The sequence below is a fragment of the Accipiter gentilis genome, chromosome 23, assembly GCF_929443795.1.
Source record: "Accipiter gentilis chromosome 23, bAccGen1.1, whole genome shotgun sequence".
Classification (NCBI taxonomy): Eukaryota; Metazoa; Chordata; class Aves; order Accipitriformes; family Accipitridae; genus Astur; species Astur gentilis.
In genome coordinates, this window is record NC_064902.1 from 4,490,512 (window position 1) to 4,509,816 (window position 19,305).

Below are 19,305 nucleotides of genomic sequence, written 5' to 3' on the forward strand. Positions count from 1 at the left end.
GAAGAGGTGTATGTGGTTCGAAGACCCGTCTTCCGACTGGAGCTTGATGTGTTGTGTCTGCAGGAGCTCGCGTTCCCCACAGTGGTTATCCCCGGTGAGAAAGCAGCGGCCACCCTCCGCTTTCCCCCTCCATGTCTGGGGGGGGAACGTGTGCTCTCGGCTCTTTGGGAAGGGCTGGGAGAAGTAGGGAACTGCCTCTAAAGGTCAGGGGGTGGCTTGAGCTCCCCCAAAACTAACCGCTCCCCAAGGGCTGTTTCTGTGAGCACCCTTCCCTCTGGCATTTTGTTATGAATCTTACGTGGAAATTTGGCCTGCTGTGACAGTGACCACGTTCCTCTTCCTCGCAGGCAACGTCAAGATCAAGCCGCTGAACTACAAGCGGCTGTCGCGAGCCACCTCCTTCCCACAGCACGTGGTGAAGGACTGCGTGCAAGAGACCATCCTCTTGTACTCTTCCCAGCTGAAGAACGGGCAGCGCCTCTCCTTCGCCTTCAAGGACATTGGTGTTCTGTCCTGCAACGACGACCTCCTGTGCATGCGGTTCTATTCTGACTGCGTCACAGGGCTGGAGAGGAAGGCCAGCCGGATTGCGCTGCTTCACACTGTAAGTTGCTCGAGGTTTTGAGGGCTGCTTCCGTGTCTTTGGGAAGCCTAAGGAAGGGTGAGCAACCCGGTCGCCGTTGGCCAGCCTGGACGTGGCAGGACAGTCAAACACCTTTCCCCGTGCTTGCCCCCGCTGACTTCTCCATTAGCAAAGAAAGTTTCTTCTGGGTCCTTGCCCTACAAAAAGCCCAGCGGTGTTATTGCGCGGTCTCAGTGTTGGCTGTGCAGCTTCTCCAGAGCAGAGCAAGGGCTAACGCTGATGGAGGAGGATTTGGCGGAGAGGTTTGGAGAAGCGGCTTGCTTTTGGAGCGGGAGACAGGTCTGCTTCCTTAGGGAGCCAAGAGGAAACTGCCTTGGAAACCTTCTGATGGGTCTGTGTCACTTTGCAGAGGCTGTGGATGCCTGGGGCAGCTGTCTCCGGTGGAGCGACTGCCGCTCAGGAGATGCAGGCTGCTCCTGCCCACGCGTTCCCGAGGTGAGTGCTTTTCCTCTGCAGCCCTTGACCGGCCGAGCGGGCGGCTTCCCAGCTCCTGCTCAGGAGCACGCGTTGTCAGGGCTTGACATTCGGCATCGAGTCAGGGATCAATCGTGAAGCGACTGGTTTCTGGTTAACAAATGCTGAGCTGGCACTATGCGTGTATTCTCCTGGAGTGACCCGGCATCGTGATCGTGTTTCTCACGCCCAGCCTGTTGTCATTGCCATCAGCGAGAGCCAACTGCACATGGTGAGGCAGCGTTGGGTTGGGGGAGATTGCCGATAAAACCTGTGCAGGGCCACAAAGGAAAAGGGATGCGACGCCTCGCACGACAGTCGGGAGGATTAGTGCTGGCAAGCTGCAGAAGGTAGGAGGTCACCATTCTTCAAGCCTGTGTCATCATTCGCGTTCCAGGTTTCAGTTCCTGGTGATCAGCAGATCGGCGTCCAAGGCTTTCTCCGCCTGGCACAAGAAGGTTGCAGAAAAGCACAGGGTCAGAAGAGGTACGGGAAGGGGTCCTTGCTGTCCAGAGCCCGGTTCAAACGCACTCCCCACGGGGCTGCTCTGAAGAGCTTCCTCCTTTCCCAGGTACAGAGGGAAGCCAGGCGCCTGACAAGCTGCTGGAGAGGCGGGTGAAGTATTCCCTCCCCGCGCTGCCAAACCAGGGGCCGGGCACCAGGCAGCAAGACACGGAGAAGAAGCCTTCTGCCAGGTGAGACCCTTGTGGGAAGGGGTGGAAGGGATGAAGGGGACCCTTGCGCCCACGTAGGAGAGATGTCCCCTTTGGAGACTCCGTCTGTAGGGACTCGGGAAGGTGCCTGGCACGTGCCCCACGGTTTTCATGAGCTTGTTTGCCCCATCACAGGCCCCGTAGTGGGGAAGGCAGCGGAGGTTGAGCGCACGCCACATTACTCTGCTTGCTCCTACAGCAGACCTGAGGTGGTCCTCTCCCATCCATCCGATGGGGCTCAGGAAAGGCCCCCCCTTGCCATGGGAAACGGTCCCACCTCCACCGCTTCTTCTGCCAGCCTGGGGAGCTTTGATACCAGATGGAGAGCGTGGGGCACCCACCTGCCCCACGCTCACGCCGACTCCTGGTGTCTCTTTGCAGTCTGCTCCCACCATGTCCAGGCAGCTCCCCCAGGACGAAGGAGGCAAGCAGGCAGAAGCCAGCTCCTCCAGCCAGGCCCACCGCTGCGCTCCCGTCTTCTGAAGGCTGCAGGAGAGCGCTGCAGGTACGTGCTCTGCCTTGCTGTAACTACCGTGCTGTTCGAGACTCGGCAAAAGCCTCTTTGTGCAGAGAGCCGTCCTGAAAGGGTCCCTTGGTGTGCGTTCATCGTCACCTCCTTCAGATCTTCTTCAGGAAAGGGAAGGTGCTGCACACCCTTCCCGCCTGCTGTTGCCCCCGGGTTGTCATGAAACACTTTTTCTTCTGGCCAGGGGCTATGGAAAATGTACAAGTCCTTTCTAGGTCGTTGACAGTGGAGGTCTTTGGTCACTCCGCTGTGTTTGCCATGAGTTGAGGAGCCTGGCGTGACTCCACGGCCCCCGATCTGTTAGGGCCAAAGCGCTGCTGACCAACCGGCTGAGGCAAGGGGCACCAACACGGGTCAGACCCGAGGGAAGCCCCGCCGGGAGCTGAGACTAATCCTGACTGCTGCTGCGCTTCTGTCCCCTCCAGGAGGTCTGGAAGCTGTCTGCAGAGTGGGAGCGAGTGAAGACCCGGTGGGAAGAGCGGCGACAGCAAGCAAAGGCAGAATGGGCGGCATGGGAGGCCTGGTCTGCAGGGGAGGACCAACAACCGCCCCAGGTACAGGGCAGCGATTGACACCGCTGAGAGCAGCAGCAGCCCTCTCCGTCGGGGCGGCAGGTCTCCAGGGGGGTGGGAGCGGGACTGACACGCAGCCGCAGGGCAGGGGTTTGCCCGCTCATCTCCGTGAGGGAGAGATTGGCAGCAGGACCCGAGGGGCAAAAGCAGCTGTCAGCCGTGATGACGGGCACGCTGGTGCTGAGCCTCCCGGCTCCCAGGTCCCGCTGCAGGCTCCTTTCGAGAGGTCCTCTGGGAAACGGCACCTCTGTTTGCCATCTGGTTTGCTGACAGCGTCTCCTCCTCGGCAGGTGCTCAGCACTGAAGGCATTCGGGCTCCCCACCCTCCAGCCCAGCCCAGGAGAAAGGAGGTCGGCAGGAGGTGGAGGAAGGCTGAAAGCCCTCTCCCAGCAGAGGAGATGGCAGCAGCCGCCCAGCTGCAGAGACTCCAGCCTGAGTAAGTGTGCGCCGGCTCCGGCCGCAGCCTGGGGGCACTCGAGCGGCCGTGACCCCGCAGGGATGTCCGTGTCCCCCGTCCCTGCGTCCTGGGGTTGCGTAGGACACCTTCCGATGTCTCCTAATGCGGGGATGACCTGGGTTACCCCCGCAGCTAAGACCCAAAGCTCACCGCAGGGTGAAAGGCTGAGTACACGCGGCACCGGGTGGGTGCAGGGGCTGTGCGAGGGCAGAGGCAGACGGGGTCTCCGGCAGAGGCTGAGGGATGACGTTTCCCTGTTGTTGCAGCCACCTTTCCCCACGAGCGGCCCAGGTCCTCAGAAGGCTGGAGCCGCATCAGGAACGGAGGACCATCTTCAGGAATGTCACTGAGAACAAGCAGCGGAAGCTGGAGCAGCAGAGGCAGTTCCCCTGGTAACTATCTCCAAAGAGGGATGGTGCTTCCTCGGCTGCGAGGCCCGTCCCTCCACCGAGGGCAGCCCTGGGGGAAAGAGGGCATTTCTCTGACACCCCTGGTGAGACAGAAGCAGGTTCTGGAGGCTGGCTTTGGGCTGGACCTCCCTGGCAGCCAAGGGGGCTGCCTGGGCACCTAGAATTGGCTTTCCATGTGGGACGTGAAAGTCCTGGCTGAAGACAGAGGGATCCCTCCGATGGCTGCCTTTCCCCGTTCCAAACCAGAGAGCACGTCCTCCCCTCGCACAGTCCTGCCCCAAGACACCTTGCCCCGAGGGGCACCCCTGTACGGGACCCCCAAGGTCTCTGCCCCACTTGACTCAGCCCCAGGCTCATCAGCTGCACCTGGGACCTTCTCAGGGCCTCGGGCATCAGGGGCCTCCCCTCTTCATAGACAACTGGAGGCTTCGTCGCAAGCAGATCCCATCACCGGTGGCCTGAGTGACGCCTGCAGGATTTCTCTGCCTTCTCCCTGTCCGTACAGTCACAGGCTTTCTTTCTTCCTCCCTAGCACGCGATGCTGGTACCGCAGTGGAGGAGAAGGTGCCGGAGGCGGCGGCTGTAGCAGTGGCTATTAGCAAAAAGGGGCTGGGAGGCTTCTCAGCTTCTCAGATCCACCTAAAAATACAAAATAAAGGGCTCTGGGGCTGTTCCCAGCTGGACTGACTAGTCTGTGCCTGGTGATGGTCTAAAGGGGTTACACACCCCCCGTGCGTGATCCCAGAACGGCTCGTAGGGGCAGGAGGGAGTAAAGTCCACACATACCCCACAGCGCAAACACGTGCAGCCCCTCTCCCGCGCATCCCAACACAGAGGTAGCACGGTGGAGGAGGCTCTCGCCCCCTTCCCAGGGAAACCAGCACAGCTCGTGCTTCCCTGAAGTGCCCGCACACTCCCGCACGGAACGTGGAGAACCACTCGCAGGGCCAGAATCTGCGTGGGATTACAGGGCTGTGACCATGCTAGGACCATGGGGGTGTGGTGGATAGATGGCACCGTGGGAGGGCTGCGGTGGAGGGACGCAAGCTTGTCGGGAAGGACCGGCCGGGAAGGCAAGGAGATGTACTTGCCTCCTGCTTGGGGTGGGACAGGAGCCAGCCTGTGGTTCAGGGTCAGCAGACAGACCAAGATGGCTGCTGTGTTAGCAGGGATCTGCTAGAGACCTCCTGTTCAGGAGAAAGAGGTAGCTGAGGTCTTCTTCAAACCAGTAAAGAAGGAAGCCTCACGTTCACAGGCCCTGGTCCTCATGGGGGACCTGAACCACCCTGGTACTTGCTGGAAGGACGGTCCAGCAGGGCTTAGGCAATCTAGAACGCTTCTAGAGTGCAGTTCCTGGCACGGGTGATGGAGGAAGCAAGGAGATGGAGGAACCCAGAAGGAGAGGTGCTCTGCTGGACGTGGTGCTGGTGATGGAGGAACCCAGAAGGAGAGGGAGGAACCCAGAGGAGATGGAGGAACCCAGAAGGAGAGGTGCTCTGCTAGACCTGGTGCTGGTGATACAGGAACACGGAAGGAGATGGAGGAACCCAGAGGAGAGGGAGGAACCCAGAAGGAGATGAGGAACCCAGAGGAGAGGGAGGAACCCAGAAGGTGGAGGAACCCAGAGGAGATGGAGGAACCCAGAAGGAGAGGTGCTCTGCTGGACATGGTGCTGGTGATGGAGGAACCCAGAAGGACAGGGAGGAACCCAGAAGATGGAGGAACCCAGAAGGAGAGGTGCTCTGCTGGACCTGGTTCTGGTGATGGAGGAACCCACAAGGAGATGGAAGAACCCATGAGAGGTGCTCTGCTGGACCTGGTGCTGATGATAGAGGAACACGGAAGGAGATGGAGGAACCCAGAGGAGAGGGAGGAACCCAGAAGGAGATGAGGAACCCAGAGGAGAGGGAGGAACCCAGAAGGTGGAGGAACCCAGAGGAGATGGAGGAACCCAGAAGGAGAGGTGCTCTGCTGGACCTGGTGCTGGTGATAGAGGAACACGGAAGGATATGGAGGAACTCAGAAGATGGAGTAAGCCAGAAGGAGAGGAGGAACCCCAGAAGGAGGGGGAGGAACCCAGAAGGAGAGGTGCTGAGCTGGACCTGGTGCTGGTGAACAAGGAGGAACTGGTTGGGGATTTGAAAGTCGGCAGCAGCCTTGGCTGCAGTGACCCTGAGGTGGTGGAGCTGAGGATGCTGAGGGGAGGGAGCAGGGCGAAAAGCCAAGGCCACAGCCCTGGCTTGCAGGAGAGCGGACCGGGCCCAGCCTTGGGAACCAGCTGGTGGCAACAAGGAGACCTAACAAGGCGGGGGAAGAGCGGGGTGGGGAAGGCACGGCCTTAGTTCTGGCTGGGCTCCGGGACAGCATTCCGAGAAAAAGTCACGGACATCCCTCCGTGGATCCATCCGTCCACCCTCGCCAGCGGCAGGGGGCAGCTCTGTGAGGAGAGGCCTCATCTGCCCCTGCCGGCCTGGCAACAGCTGCGCCATTGGCCACGGCTGAGCCAATCAGCGGAGCCGGAGGCTGGCTGTCAGTCACAGATAGAGGGGGCGGGAGGCTGAGCAGCCTGAGGAGAAATGGAGGAGAGGTGGGGTGGGGGCAGCCGGGGCGAGGAGGGGGATAAGGATAGGGATAGGTATAAGGATAGGGATAAGGATAGGGATAGGGATAGGGATAGGGATGGGGATAAGACCAGGACCAGGACCAGGACCAGGGGCAGGGGCAGGGGCAGGGGCAGGTATCTCCCAGCGTGGACGGGGCTCGGGGGGGACCTGGATTCCTCACGGCCCACGGGCCCTTCCGTGGTCGCCAGCCCTGGGCCCGAGCGCCCAGCCCCAGGGACAACCCCACAACCAAGGTCGGAGCGGTTCCTGCGGCTGCCCCGAGGGTCGCCAGCCCCCCGTCAGCCCTGAGCATCTGAGCTGGGGTGAGGTGGAAGAGGCTGGAAAACAGTTGATGGAGAGGAGGCGATGGCAGCAGGTACAGGGCCTGTGGCTCCTGGGATTAACTGAGACTGTTACCGTTAAGTCGGCGCTTCAGAAACTCTCTAAGGCTCAATTTTGGAGTGTTAGAAAGCAGGCGTTCTTTTTTGCAGCGCTGGATGGACGGGGGGATCATTCTGCCTACCTGACAATTCCTGGTGCTGGAAGGTCAGTGCTGTATCCCCACCTCTGAGTGAGATGAAGGTGCTGATGCAGGGGCAAGCACCGAGCTTTCCCAATGCCTGCCTCAGTGCTGGAGAGGGGACGGATGCAGGGAGAAACTCCCACAATCTGCATCACCACAGAGGTATTCCTAAACCTCGCTAACTGAGAGCCGCCAGCAGCAAATTCTGCTGACTAACACCGGGCCCGACTCACCCTCCCTAGGAGGAAAACCATAGATTGAGAGACACCTGGAAAATAGGACACGAAAAAGAAGTTCCAGGTGTTCAAAGCTACATTCCTATTATTAGGTCAGCCCAACAGTATAAGAACACAAGGCTGCCAGATTAAACACAGAAATTACATCAGTTTTTTCCCTCGTTGCATGTTTCTGCCGTGCAGACCTCATCAAGGTCTGGCCCTGCCAGCTGGACGTCCCCAGCTCCCCATCAGCCGTATGATGCAACAGCCCATAGGACAGGCGCCTGGAGCTCACATCTTCCCAGTCACAGCAGGCAAGAGCAGAAGGACAAAGCGCTGCCACCGAGTTCTCTTTTGGACCCTCTGTCCCTCCTTTCCGGCCTCTTTGTTGGCAGGAAAGCCCATCGGGTCTCCCAGGTTCCCCTGCCTTCCTCAGAGAGGACAGCTGCTCCCTACTGTAATGAAGCAACTCGCATGCTGCATCAAGGCCTGTCAGGAAGGCGCTCAATGCACACACCGTAAGACCACCTGTAGTTTGCCTGAAGAGCAGAGGGTAGTTCACATCTGTACAGCCAGGCCAGGGGATTCTCTTTGCGCTTTGGTCACCGTTATGCTTTGATTCAGCCTTCCAGCTCTGCCCCAAATTCCGCGGAGCTGTTCAGCCGTCACTCTGCAACCAAATTTCTTCTCCTTCCTGCACTAGTAAGGTACGTGCTGGTCTCCAACGGGAGGGAAATCCTTTTGGATGACTGACATTTCCCAGGCCCCCTGTTACCTTGCCGTAGAGCATGTGTGGGTTTTTTGCTCTAAAGGCCGTATGACGGGACTCAAGCCCTCAGTAACGGGTACTGCTCTGGCTCTCCTGAGCTCTCAGGAGCATGTTCCTGACCAGGTGTTTGCAGTCTCTCTTAAAAAGGATTTCTTGGCTTTTTCTGCAAGAAGGAAGCCTACAGTTGGTGCAGCAGCAATCACGTTGGAGAACAGGACCTGGAGCTGAGGAACGGGGAAAGGCCTTTGGCTACTGTAGAAACATAAGCTGCAGAATTATTCATGTCACAAAGGCAGACGTGACACCGACCTCAACTTTCCAAGGAAAGGAGCTGTCCTGGGTTCAGCTGGGATAGAGTTAATTTTTACAGGAACCTGGGAGGTGGGGGCATAGCCGGGGCAGCTGACCTGAACTAGCCAAGGAGCTATTCCATACCATGTGACATCCTGCCCAGTATATAAATGGGGAGCGGGCCGGGGGGTGGTCTCTGTTTTTTTCGGTGGGGGAAGTGGCGGAGCGTCGGGTCCCGGGTGGTGAGCAGTTGCACTGTGCATCACTCTTTTTTTGTATACCTTTTTTCATTAGTGCCGTTGTTGTTGTTGTAATCTCTTTTGTGTTTGTCCCAGTAAACTGCCTTTATCTCAACCCTCGAGGTTCCAGTTTCTTTTCCTTTTCTCTCCTCCGTCTCCTCCCCATCCCACCGGAGGGGGGCGGAGGAGTGAGCGAGCGGCTGCGTGGTCCTTTGTTACCGGCCGGGCTGAAACCACGACAGTCCTTTTTGGCGCCCAACGTGGGGCAGAAGGGTTGAGATAACGACAGATCTGGCCAGAGCGTGTTGAAACAAATTTGCCAAACGCATTTCTTAGATATATAGATGTTAGTCACAATGTTGTTTCATTTGTTTACATGGTGGCGTTTTGTAAGCTCTTATATGCTCTATGTATTGCCTGTAGTTGCGTATCTCATCTCTGGGAGAGTGATTGGGATTATCATTTTGCTGTACTGGGCAATGTCGACTTATGAAATGATTACATCACTGGTCATGAGGTTAAGCTGGTATCTGTATGAGGCAGTGATATCATTTCCATACTTTGGGCGCCTTCTGTCGGATTTTATTGGTAATTACACCCAATCCATGGGGAAATTAGGGGGGGATACCTCCCCCCGTCCGTTCACCTCCCTCTTCTCCTTCCGACTAATTACAACAGCTTTTGAGAATTTTGAATATCCTTGGGATGCGCAAGCCAATGTGCTGTTAGTGCTATGCCTCCTGAATATGTTTCAGGTCTTGTTTAGGGCTACAAAAACGCTCTTTAAGAGTACCACTCAGAGATCTCCCCCAAAGCTGGAGACTCATGGGTGGCACGGCATGTGGGAGCATATGGGCAAGTATCTAGAGAACTTCTCACCGCCAGTGACTTGGAAGTTCACTCCCGAACAACTACAGAACCCTTATGAAGTGACAGAATATTTGAAAGAAAAATGCTGTGGCTATTCCAAAGACATACAACTCGCTGCACTGTGCTGGGCTCTGGCCAATATCTACCAAACACTGCTTGATATTATGCAGCACCCTCGGGGGGAAAAGGGGGAAAAGATGGAAAACAGGACAACATGTACCGTGGCTACCCAAACCCTGACAACAGACACCGTGGCTGCCCCTACCCCGACAACAAGCACCGTGGCTGCCCCTACCACGACAACAGGTACCATGACTACCCCTACCCCGGTGACAGACACTGCAGCTGAACCAGAGAACCAGCCTGTGCCAGTATCAGTCGCCCCTGTACAGAAAAAGAAACACACAAAGAAATCAGTTCGCTTAGCGAGAGATGAAGATGAACCAGGGTCATCGCGAGAACAGGAGGTAGAGGCAGAACCTGAAATAATTACCCGATCTCTATCCATGAGTGAGTTGCGTGACATGCGAAAAGATTTTAGCCGCCACCCAGGTGAGCACATTGTTACCTGGCTGCTCCGATGCTGGGATAGCGGGGCTAGTAGTGTGGAATTAGAGGGTAAGGAAGCCAAGCAGCTGGGATCTCTGTCTAGGGAAGGGGGCATCGACAAGGCGATTGGGAGAAAAACACAAGTCCTCAGCCTCTGGAGGCGACTTTTGTTAGGTGTAAAGGAAAGATACCCCTTCAGGGATGAAGTTACATGTCACCAAGGCAAGTGGACCACCATGGAGAGAGGTATTCAGTACCTGAGAGAATTAGCCGTGCTGGAGGTGATTTACAATGATCCAGAAAATGCGCAGTCACCCACAGATCCAGATGAAGTCCAATGCACACAACCCATGTGGCGGAAGTTTCTACGAAGTGCACCACCAACCTATGCCAACTCATTGGCAGTAATGTCCTGGAGAGAAGGCTATGGACAAACGGTGGATGAATTGGCTGTCCAACTCCGGCAATACGAAGGGAGTCTCTCTTCCTCCCTACGGGCCTGTGTCTCAGCTGTGGAGGAGTTGTCCCGAGAGTTCCAGCAATTCAAAGTGGATCTGTCCTCCTCCTCACCTGTACAGGCCCGCATCACAGTTATTGGGAGTAAGCGTTCCTCTGCCCAAGAGAGAGGAGAGAGAAAGTACACTCGACGGGCTAACCTGTGGTTTTACCTGCGTGACCATGGAGAGGACATGAGGAAGTGGGATGGAAAACCCACTTCAGTCTTGGATGCACGGGTACAGGAGTTGCGAGAAAAAGCAACCAGAAAAGAGAATTCTTGGAAAACTGCTGCTCCAGTTTCCCGTGAGCAGTCCCCCAGACGCAGTAGATGGGCTGATCTCATTTCCGATCCCCTTGAAGGGACTTCCGATTTACGTGTGCAGAAAGTGAGTAACGGATGTTCTAACCAGGATTAGAGGGGCCCTGCCTCCAGCCAGGTGGAGGAGAGGGACAACCGAGTCTACTGGACAGTGTGGATTCGATGGCCTGGCACATCAGACCCACAGGAATATAAGGCTCTAGTGGACACTGGTACACAATGTACCCTAATGCCATCTAGTTATAAAGGGGCAGAACCCATCTGTATCTCTGGTGTGACAGGGGGATCCCAAGAGCTAACCGTATTGGAAGCTGAAATGAGTCTAACCGGGAATGAGTGGCATAAACACCCCATTGCGACTGGCCCAGAGGCCCCGTGCATCCTTGGTATAGATTATCTCAGGAGGGGGTATTTCAAGGACCCAAAAGGGTACCGTTGGGCCTTTGGTATAGCTGCATTGGAGACGGAGGAGATTGAACAGCTGTCTACCCTGCCGGGTCTCTCCCAAGACCCTTCGGTTGTGGGGTTGCTGAAGGTTGAAGAACAACAGGTGCCAATTGCTACCACGACGGTGCACCGGCGACAATATCGCACCAACCGAGACTCCCTGATCCCAATCCATAAGCTGATTTGCCAACTGGAGAGCCAAGGAGTGATCAGCAAGACTCACTCACCCTTTAATAGTCCCATATGGCCCGTGCAGAAATCCAATGGGGAATGGCGACTAACAGTAGATTATCGTGGGCTGAATGAAGTCACGCCACCGCTAAGCGCTGCTGTGCCAGATATGTTAGAGCTTCAATATGAACTGGAATCAAAGGCAGCTAAGTGGTATGCCACAATTGACATTGCTAATGCATTTTTCTCCATTCCCTTGGCAGCGGAGTGCAGGCCTCAGTTTGCTTTCACTTGGAGGGGCGTCCAGTACACCTGGAATCGACTGCCCCAGGGGTGGAAACACAGCCCCACCATTTGTCATGGACTGATCCAGGCTGCACTAGAAAAAGGTGAAGCTCCAGAGCACCTGCAATATATTGATGACATCATCGTATGGGGCAACACGGCAGAAGAAGTTTTTGAGAAAGAGAAGAAAATAATCCAAATCCTTTTGAAGGCTGGTTTTGCCATAAAAGAAAGTAAGGTCAAGGGACCTGCGCAGGAGATCCAGTTCTTAGGAGTAAAATGGCAAGATGGGCGTCGTCAGATCCCTGTGGACGTCATCAACAAAATAGCAGCTATGTCCTCACCGACTAATAAAAAGGAAACACAGGCTTTCTTAGGTGTTGTGGGTTTTTGGAGAATGCATATTCCAAATTACAGTCAAATTGTAAGCCCTCTCTACCAAGTTACTCGGAAGAAGAACGATTTTAAATGGGGGCCTGAGCAACGACAAGCCTTTGAACAGATTAAGCAGGAGATTGTTCACGCAGTAGCTCTTGGGCCAGTCCGGACAGGACAAGATATTAAAAATATGCTCTACACTGCAGCTGGGGAGAATGGCCCTACCTGGAGCCTTTGGCAGAAAGCACCTGGGGAGACCCGTGGCCGACCTCTGGGGTTTTGGAGTCGGGGATATCGAGGATCCGAGGCTCGCTATACTCCAACTGAAAAAGAGATCTTGGCAGCATATGAAGGAGTTCGAGCCGCCTCAGAAGTGGTTGGTACTGAAACACAGCTCTTCTTAGCACCTCGACTGCCAGTGCTGGGCTGGATGTTCAAAGGGAAAGTTTCCTCTACGCATCACGCGACTGACGCCACGTGGAGTAAGTGGATCGCACTGATCACACAGCGAGCTCGCATAGGAAACCCCGGTCGCCCAGGAATGTTAGAAGTGATTACGGACTGGCCAGAAGGCAAAGATTTTGGAATGTCGCCAGAGAAAGAGGTGACACGGGCCGAAGAAGCCCCGCTGTATAATAAACTGCCAGAAAATGAGAGGCAATATGCCCTGTTCACTGATGGGTCCTGTCGCATTGTGGGAAAACATCGAAGGTGGAAGGCTGCTGTATGGAGTCCTACACGACTAGTCGCAGAAACTGCTGAAGGAGAAGGTGAATCGAGTCAGTTTGCAGAGGTGAAAGCCATCCAGCTAGCGTTAGACATTGCTGAAAGAGAAAAGTGGCCAGTGCTCTATCTCTATACTGACTCGTGGATGGTGGCAAATGCCCTATGGGGGTGGCTACAGCAATGGAAGAAGGGCAACTGGCAGCGCAGAGGTAAACCCATCTGGGCTGCCGCACTGTGGCAAGATATCGCTGTTCGGATAGAGAAGCTAGTGGTAAAAGTACGTCACGTAGATGCTCATGTACCCAAGAGTCGAGCCACTGAAGAACATCAAAACAACCACCAGGCAGATCAGGCCGCCAAGATTGAAGTGTCTCAGGTGGACCTGGACTGGCAACGTAGAGGTGAGCTATTTATGGCTCAGTGGGCCCACGATACCTCAGGCCATCAGGGAAGAGATGCAACATATAGATGGGCTCGAGATCGAGGGGTGGACTTGACCATGGACACTATCTCACAGGTCATCCATGAATGTGAAACATGTGCTGCAATTAAGCAAGCCAAGCGGCAAAAACCCCTGTCACATGGAGGACGATGGCTGAAATATAAACAGTGGGAGGCCTGGCAGATTGACTATATCACACTCCCACGAACACGCCAAGGCAAGTGCCATGTGCTTACAATGGTGGAAGCAACCACTGGGTGGCTGGAAACATACCCTGTGTCCCATGCCACTGCCCAGAACACTATCCTGGGCCTTGAAGAGAAAATTTTATGGCAACACGGCACCCCAGAAAGAATCGAGTCGGACAACGGGACTCACTTCCGAAACAACCTCGTAGACACCTGGGCCAAAGAACATGGCATTGAGTGGGTGTATCACATCCCTTATCACGCACCAGCCTCCGGAAAAATTGAACGGTACAATGGACTGCTGAAAACTACATTGAGAGCGATGGGGGGTGGAACTTTCAAGCATTGGGATACACATTTAACAAAAGCCACCTGGTTAGTTAATACTAGAGGATCCGCCAATCGGGCTGGCCCCGCCCAACCAAGAGATCCACATACTGTAGAAGGGGATAAAGTCCCTGTAGTGCGCATGAGGAGTATGTTAGGAAAGACAGTCTGGGTTAGTCCTCCCTCAAGCAGAAGCAAACCCATTCAAGGGGTTGTTTTTGCTCAAGGACCTGGGTACACCTGGTGGGTGATGCAGAAGGATGGGGAGGTTCGATGTGTACCTCAGGGAAATTTGATTTTGGGAGAGAATAGCCAGTGAATTGGGCTGTATGATATTTAACTGCTAAATAACCTGCCAATGCATGTCATTGTATCTATAGTGTCTATATGCCATATCAAGGGTATTATTGTGAGAATTATCCAAATGACTACAGGATGGACTTTTGAAACTGAGCCAAGTACAACAGCGATAGAACTTGAACTGGCACCCACCAATTTCCTCAAGATCAACATCTTCGACCTGCAGACCAGGGGCATGAGTTGCACCAAATGTACTAGCCACAAGTTCCAGAGGCAGCGTACAACAACCCAACATCTCACACCATCTCTCTCTTATCCTGAAGAACTGTTACAACAGATAGAGCCCCAAAATTGATGGACACATTAGAGGGATAGCCCATAGGCTAAAGGAACACCGTGTGTGTGTGTGCGAGGTCAGGGGGTGGAGTCCATATACTTATATATAAGACAAGGAAAGTTGTAGTGGTTGATTGGAAAAAAAAATAAAAAAAAGTAAGATCTGGGCATGATGTAGATGGTATAGAATAAGGGGTGGATAATGTCCTGGGTTCAGCTGGGATAGAGTTAATTTTTACAGGAACCTGGGAGGTGGGGGCATAGCCGGGGCAGCTGACCTGAACTAGCCAAGGAGCTATTCCATACCATGTGACATCCTGCCCAGTATATAAATGGGGAGCGGGCCGGGGGGTGGTCTCTGTTTTTTTCGGTGGGGGAAGTGGCGGAGCGTCGGGTCCCGGGTGGTGAGCAGTTGCACTGTGCATCACTCTTTTTTTGTATACCTTTTTTCATTAGTGCCGTTGTTGTTGTTGTAATCTCTTTTGTGTTTGTCCCAGTAAACTGCCTTTATCTCAACCCTCGAGGTTCCAGTTTCTTTTCCTTTTCTCTCCTCCGTCTCCTCCCCATCCCACCGGAGGGGGGCGGAGGAGTGAGCGAGCGGCTGCGTGGTCCTTTGTTACCGGCCGGGCTGAAACCACGACAGGAGCTTTGCCACTTTGCTCCAATTCTCACTAACCTGGGCAACGAGGGTGGGAAATGGGTTATAGCCTTATCGAGAAGGAGACAGAGTTGAAGCGTGTCAAAAATCGCTGGGGCCGGGGTCTGTGATTTTGGGGGACGAGCAGTGAGGGCCTGTCACGACCCAGACTGGACAGACCAGGGAGTCGTGTTTAATTTGAAATTCCCTCGGGCTAAATTAAGGTGAAACGACACCAAACGATCGGTTAGAGATTTTGTTCATGACCGAAGCCAGCTGAACTGGGGAGGCGTGGTAGTAGGTGGCAGGGTTTCTCACAACAGGAATTGGCATCAGACTACTTCTGTAAACCGTGTAACCATATACATCAACTGAGGGAATAAGGAGATCCCTCCCGTTGAGTCAGGAGGGTCAGAGCAGACCCCCTTGCTTTCCAGACTCCTCCTCAGAGAAGGGTCTAGGGGCGGCTGGATCTACTCTTGGTCTCAGACTTGGTCAACAGTTTATATCTTGAAACGGATGAGGTGTAGGGACTGTGGCAAAGTAAAAGGAAAGAGAGAAGAAGACAGAGGGAGAAAAAGGAAGAGAGAAAGATTTCACCGGTCCTGGGTCTGTCCAGCCTTGGTTCAGTCAGCTGAGGTGTCCGGTCAGCCGAGGGGTCCAGTCCTGGTGGGCTTGTCCGGTGGACACATTTCCTCTTGTCCTATCACAAGTTACTTGATGGAAGAGACCAGCAGCCACCGCACTACAATCTCCTTTCAGGTAGTTGGAGAGAGCAATAAGGTCTCTCCTCAACCTCCTTTTCTCCAGACTAAACACCCCCAGCTCCCTCAGCCGCTCCTCGTAAGACTTGTGCTCCAGGCCCCTCACCAGCTTGGTTGCCCTTCTCTGGACATGCTCCAGCATCTCCACGTCTTTCCTGTAGTGAGGGGCCCAAAACTGAACACAGGACTCGAGGTGCGTCCTCACCAATGCCGAGTACAGGGCAACAATCACCTCCGTTCTCATGCTGGCCACACTATTTCTGATACGGGCCAGAATGCCGTTGGCCTTCTTGGCCACCTGGGCACGTTGCTGGCTCATATTCAGCCGGCTGTCAACCAGCAGCCCCAGGTCCTTTTCCACCAGGCAGCTTCCCAGCCACTCTTCCCCAAGCCTGTAGCACTGCATGGGGTTGTTGTGACCGAAGTGAAGGACCTGGCACTTGGCCTCGTTGAACCTCATACAATTGGCCTCGGCCCATCTATCCAGCCTGTCCAGATCTCTCTGTAGAGCCTTCCTACCCTCAGGCAGACCAACCCTCCCTCCCAACTTGGTGTCGTCGTCAAACTTGCTGAGGGTGCACTGCATCCCCTCATGCAGATGGTTGATAAAGATATTAAACAGAGCCGGCCGCAATACTGAGCCCTGGGGAACACCACTTGTGACCCACATTTTCTCCTGCCTCCAGGGTTTGTCAGCTTTCTATCAGCCACAGCTTTGCCAGATTACCAGTCGAGGTGACTGGAGGCAGTTTTGCTCCTGCCCCACTTGGTTTATGTAGTTTTGGGCTGTCCCCCCTCGGGACATCTGGTATAACCCCTTGTTCCCACTCAAAACATAGCCCCATGCCAGCTACCGTGAAGAAAATTAACTCTATCCCAGCCCAAACCAGCACACCTCCCCTGTAAAAGAGAGGGGTTTGATGCCAGGACAAACGACAATTTGCCGACCTGGCAGAGTACGGGTGCCCTGAGATGTCTCAGGAGAGGCAGGCTGGGCTAAAGCTTCTCTCCTCCTCCTCCTCCTCCTCCTCTCCGGGTTCTGTGGTCTAGCGGAGCAGCTGGGGCTTTGCCGCAAGGACACCCTGGGTCCCGGTCTGCTGTCCTGCAGGCAGCAGCACAAGCCAGGAATGACACTGTCTGCTCAGCACACTCTGGGTGTTCTCCATGGGAAGGACAGCATGGGACTGGGCTTGTTGTTCCAGCTTTATTAAAAAAAATAATTTCGTAAAATACAGCTGTTTTTCAGAGGAGGATTTCACTTCTTCAGGGCTCACCAGGGGCCAGCAGCACAGTGACTGCAGGCTCCATCCTGATCTTGGCATCTCTCTTATCAGGATGAAGATGGCCTCCGCTGCCAGAGTCCTGACCGAGAGTTCAGGGTCTTTCGCCAAGGGCAGAAGGGCTGCAAGAGAAGGAAGCAGAGCAGACATGACCCCCCACTGCCTGCAGAGACCCCCAGGAGTCCCCTCCAGACCATGGCACCCTGCCCAGGCCCCGTCCCCTGCCCCACCAGCCCCTCCTCGCCGTCACAGATATCCCGCAGCTTCTGCCTGCTCAGGTTCCTCGGGTGCCATGCGGCAAGACCTTGCTGCCAATGCGGTGGTGGGGACTGGGGCCAGGCTGGCAGAAGAGGAACCCTGGGGACTGTGGCCCACCGATGAACCTGATGGCCACCTCTGGCAAGGTGGCTTGAGTGTCCCGCAGGTACGGCAGCCTCTGCCAGAGGTCTTCTTCCACCCTCTTCCTGTTGTGCACTAACTAGAGAGAGCACAAGGGCACAGGGACTGGTACGGACCCTCCCAAGTTGGCCGGACCAGTACCTCCCCCCAGTACCCCCTTCTCCCTGGCGATTCCTGTCTCCCAGCCAGAGCTGGCAGAGGTTCAGACAGCCGCAGGCAGTGGGGGCCCAGGGATCCTGAGACCCCCTCTTTCATATTGCTAGGGCCCATATGAGTCAGCATTTCCAAAGGGCCGTTTCTAAAGCCTAAACCCAAGGATTTTGGCCCTAAAATGGGGCTTTGGACCCTACAACTGGGTCTTTGGATGCTCATTATATGCCTCGGACATTAAGGAAATGAGGCTTTGAGCCCTAAGTGAGGAGTTTGTACCTTAAAATGAGGGTTGGCACCCTACAATTGAAGTCTCTCAATCCTCGAATCAAAGCTTTGGACCCTAAGCCTGAGCTTTTGGGACCTAAGCCTGAGGCTTTGAGCCCTAAAAGTGGGCTTTGGATGCTCCAAATGAGGGTTTGGACACTCCAGATGCAGCTTGCACCCTAAAAATGCCTGTCTGGATCCTAAAAAAGAGGCTTTGGACCCTGAAAATGAGACTGTGCAAACTAACACTGAGCCTCTGCACCCTGAAAGTGAAGGTTTTGGAAACTAAAATGAGGCTTTGGAAGGCAAAACTAAGAGTTTGGAAAGTAAAAATAAGGCTTTGGACTGTATAAGTTTGGATTTAGACTCTACAGATGAGGCTGTGGTCCTTCCAAATCAGACTTTGGGGCTTAAAAATGATGCTCTGGGCCCTTAAAATGAGTCTCTGAACCTTAAACATGGAGCTTGGAACTAATAAATTAGTTTTTGTACTCCATATATGTGGGTCTGGACCTTAAAATGACTGTTTGCACCCCCAGAAGTAGGCTTTGGTCTTTTAAATTTATGCTTTTTGCCCTAACATTGAGGCTTGCATTATAAAAATAAGGCTTTACACTTGAAAAAACTCAGGGTTGAATTTTAAAAACGATGCTTTGTAAAGCACAAAATCGTGCTTGTTCACTGTAGCTATCACCATGGCAGGTTAAATTTCTCGCCGTCTATTCTGTGTTTTAGTTTCCTCCTCACGCAAACCATGGTGACAAACAGTACCCAAAAGGCTCTGGTGCTTCCAGACAGTGGCTTGATGGCTTGCGTAACCTACCTCTAGCCCCATCCCACGGAACGTAGGAACGGTGTTACAAGTAAATAAGGTAGCGTCCTGCTTTAGGAAGAAATAAAAAAGGAAACCAACGGATGTGACAGCAACCACAGACCACCTTTCACCAGCAGGCAGATGCCCAGCCATCTTGGTGCAGTGGCTGCCTTGGAAAGACTCCCCCAGTCCCGGTTTTCTTGCTGAGCATGACACTACGTGGTATGGACCGTGGTGCCCCTTCGGTCAGCTCGGGGCAGCTGTCTCTGCTGTGTCCCCTCCCAGCCAGCTCCCTGGGGCAGCAGAGTGAGAAACAGAGAAGACCTTGGTTCTGCATAAGCACTGCTCAGCAGCAGCTAAACATCGGTGTGTGGTCAACGCCGAAAACAGCACCGTGCAGGGTGCAATGACAAAAAAATTACCTGTATCCCAGCCAGGCCCAGTACAGAAACCCTTCTGTGCCCGCTCACGATTCTTATTCCTGTGAGAAACCCATGAAAAATAGGGCATTTGACTTATCGGGGAGAAATGTGAACACACTCCCGATCTCTGGCTGGCATCTCGCTTTACTTGCATGACCTAGAAGGTACACACAAGTCTACGCGGTTTCTTCTGCACCTTGGGAAAGGGCTCTCTTGCCTCGATTTCCAGGGAGAAACTCCCCAAAGCGGCACCACAGAGGTATTCCTAAACCTCGCTAACTGAGAGCCGCCAGCAGCAAATTCTGCTGGCTAACACCGG

General features: G+C 54.4%; 2 protein-coding genes across 2 annotated transcripts in view; both read left to right on the top strand.

Moving 5' to 3' along the window:
- LOC126049965 (coiled-coil domain-containing protein 81-like) overlaps positions 1–19,305 on the top strand; it is a 76,839-nt gene continuing 57,534 nt past the window's right edge. The window contains exon 1 of the mRNA XM_049827145.1: positions 1–50. The gene's annotated coding sequence lies outside the window, so the exon portion shown is untranslated. The remainder of the gene's footprint in view (positions 51–19,305) is intronic.
- LOC126049967 (uncharacterized) lies at positions 1,041–4,542 on the top strand. Its single transcript, XM_049827147.1, has 8 exons — positions 1,041–1,078; positions 1,494–1,582; positions 1,668–1,791; positions 2,191–2,314; positions 2,761–2,889; positions 3,198–3,343; positions 3,631–3,756; positions 4,307–4,542. The coding sequence occupies exons 1-8, from the start codon at positions 1,047–1,049 to the stop codon at positions 4,371–4,373; spliced, it is 837 nt and encodes a 278-aa protein (XP_049683104.1). The 5' UTR covers positions 1,041–1,046; the 3' UTR covers positions 4,374–4,542.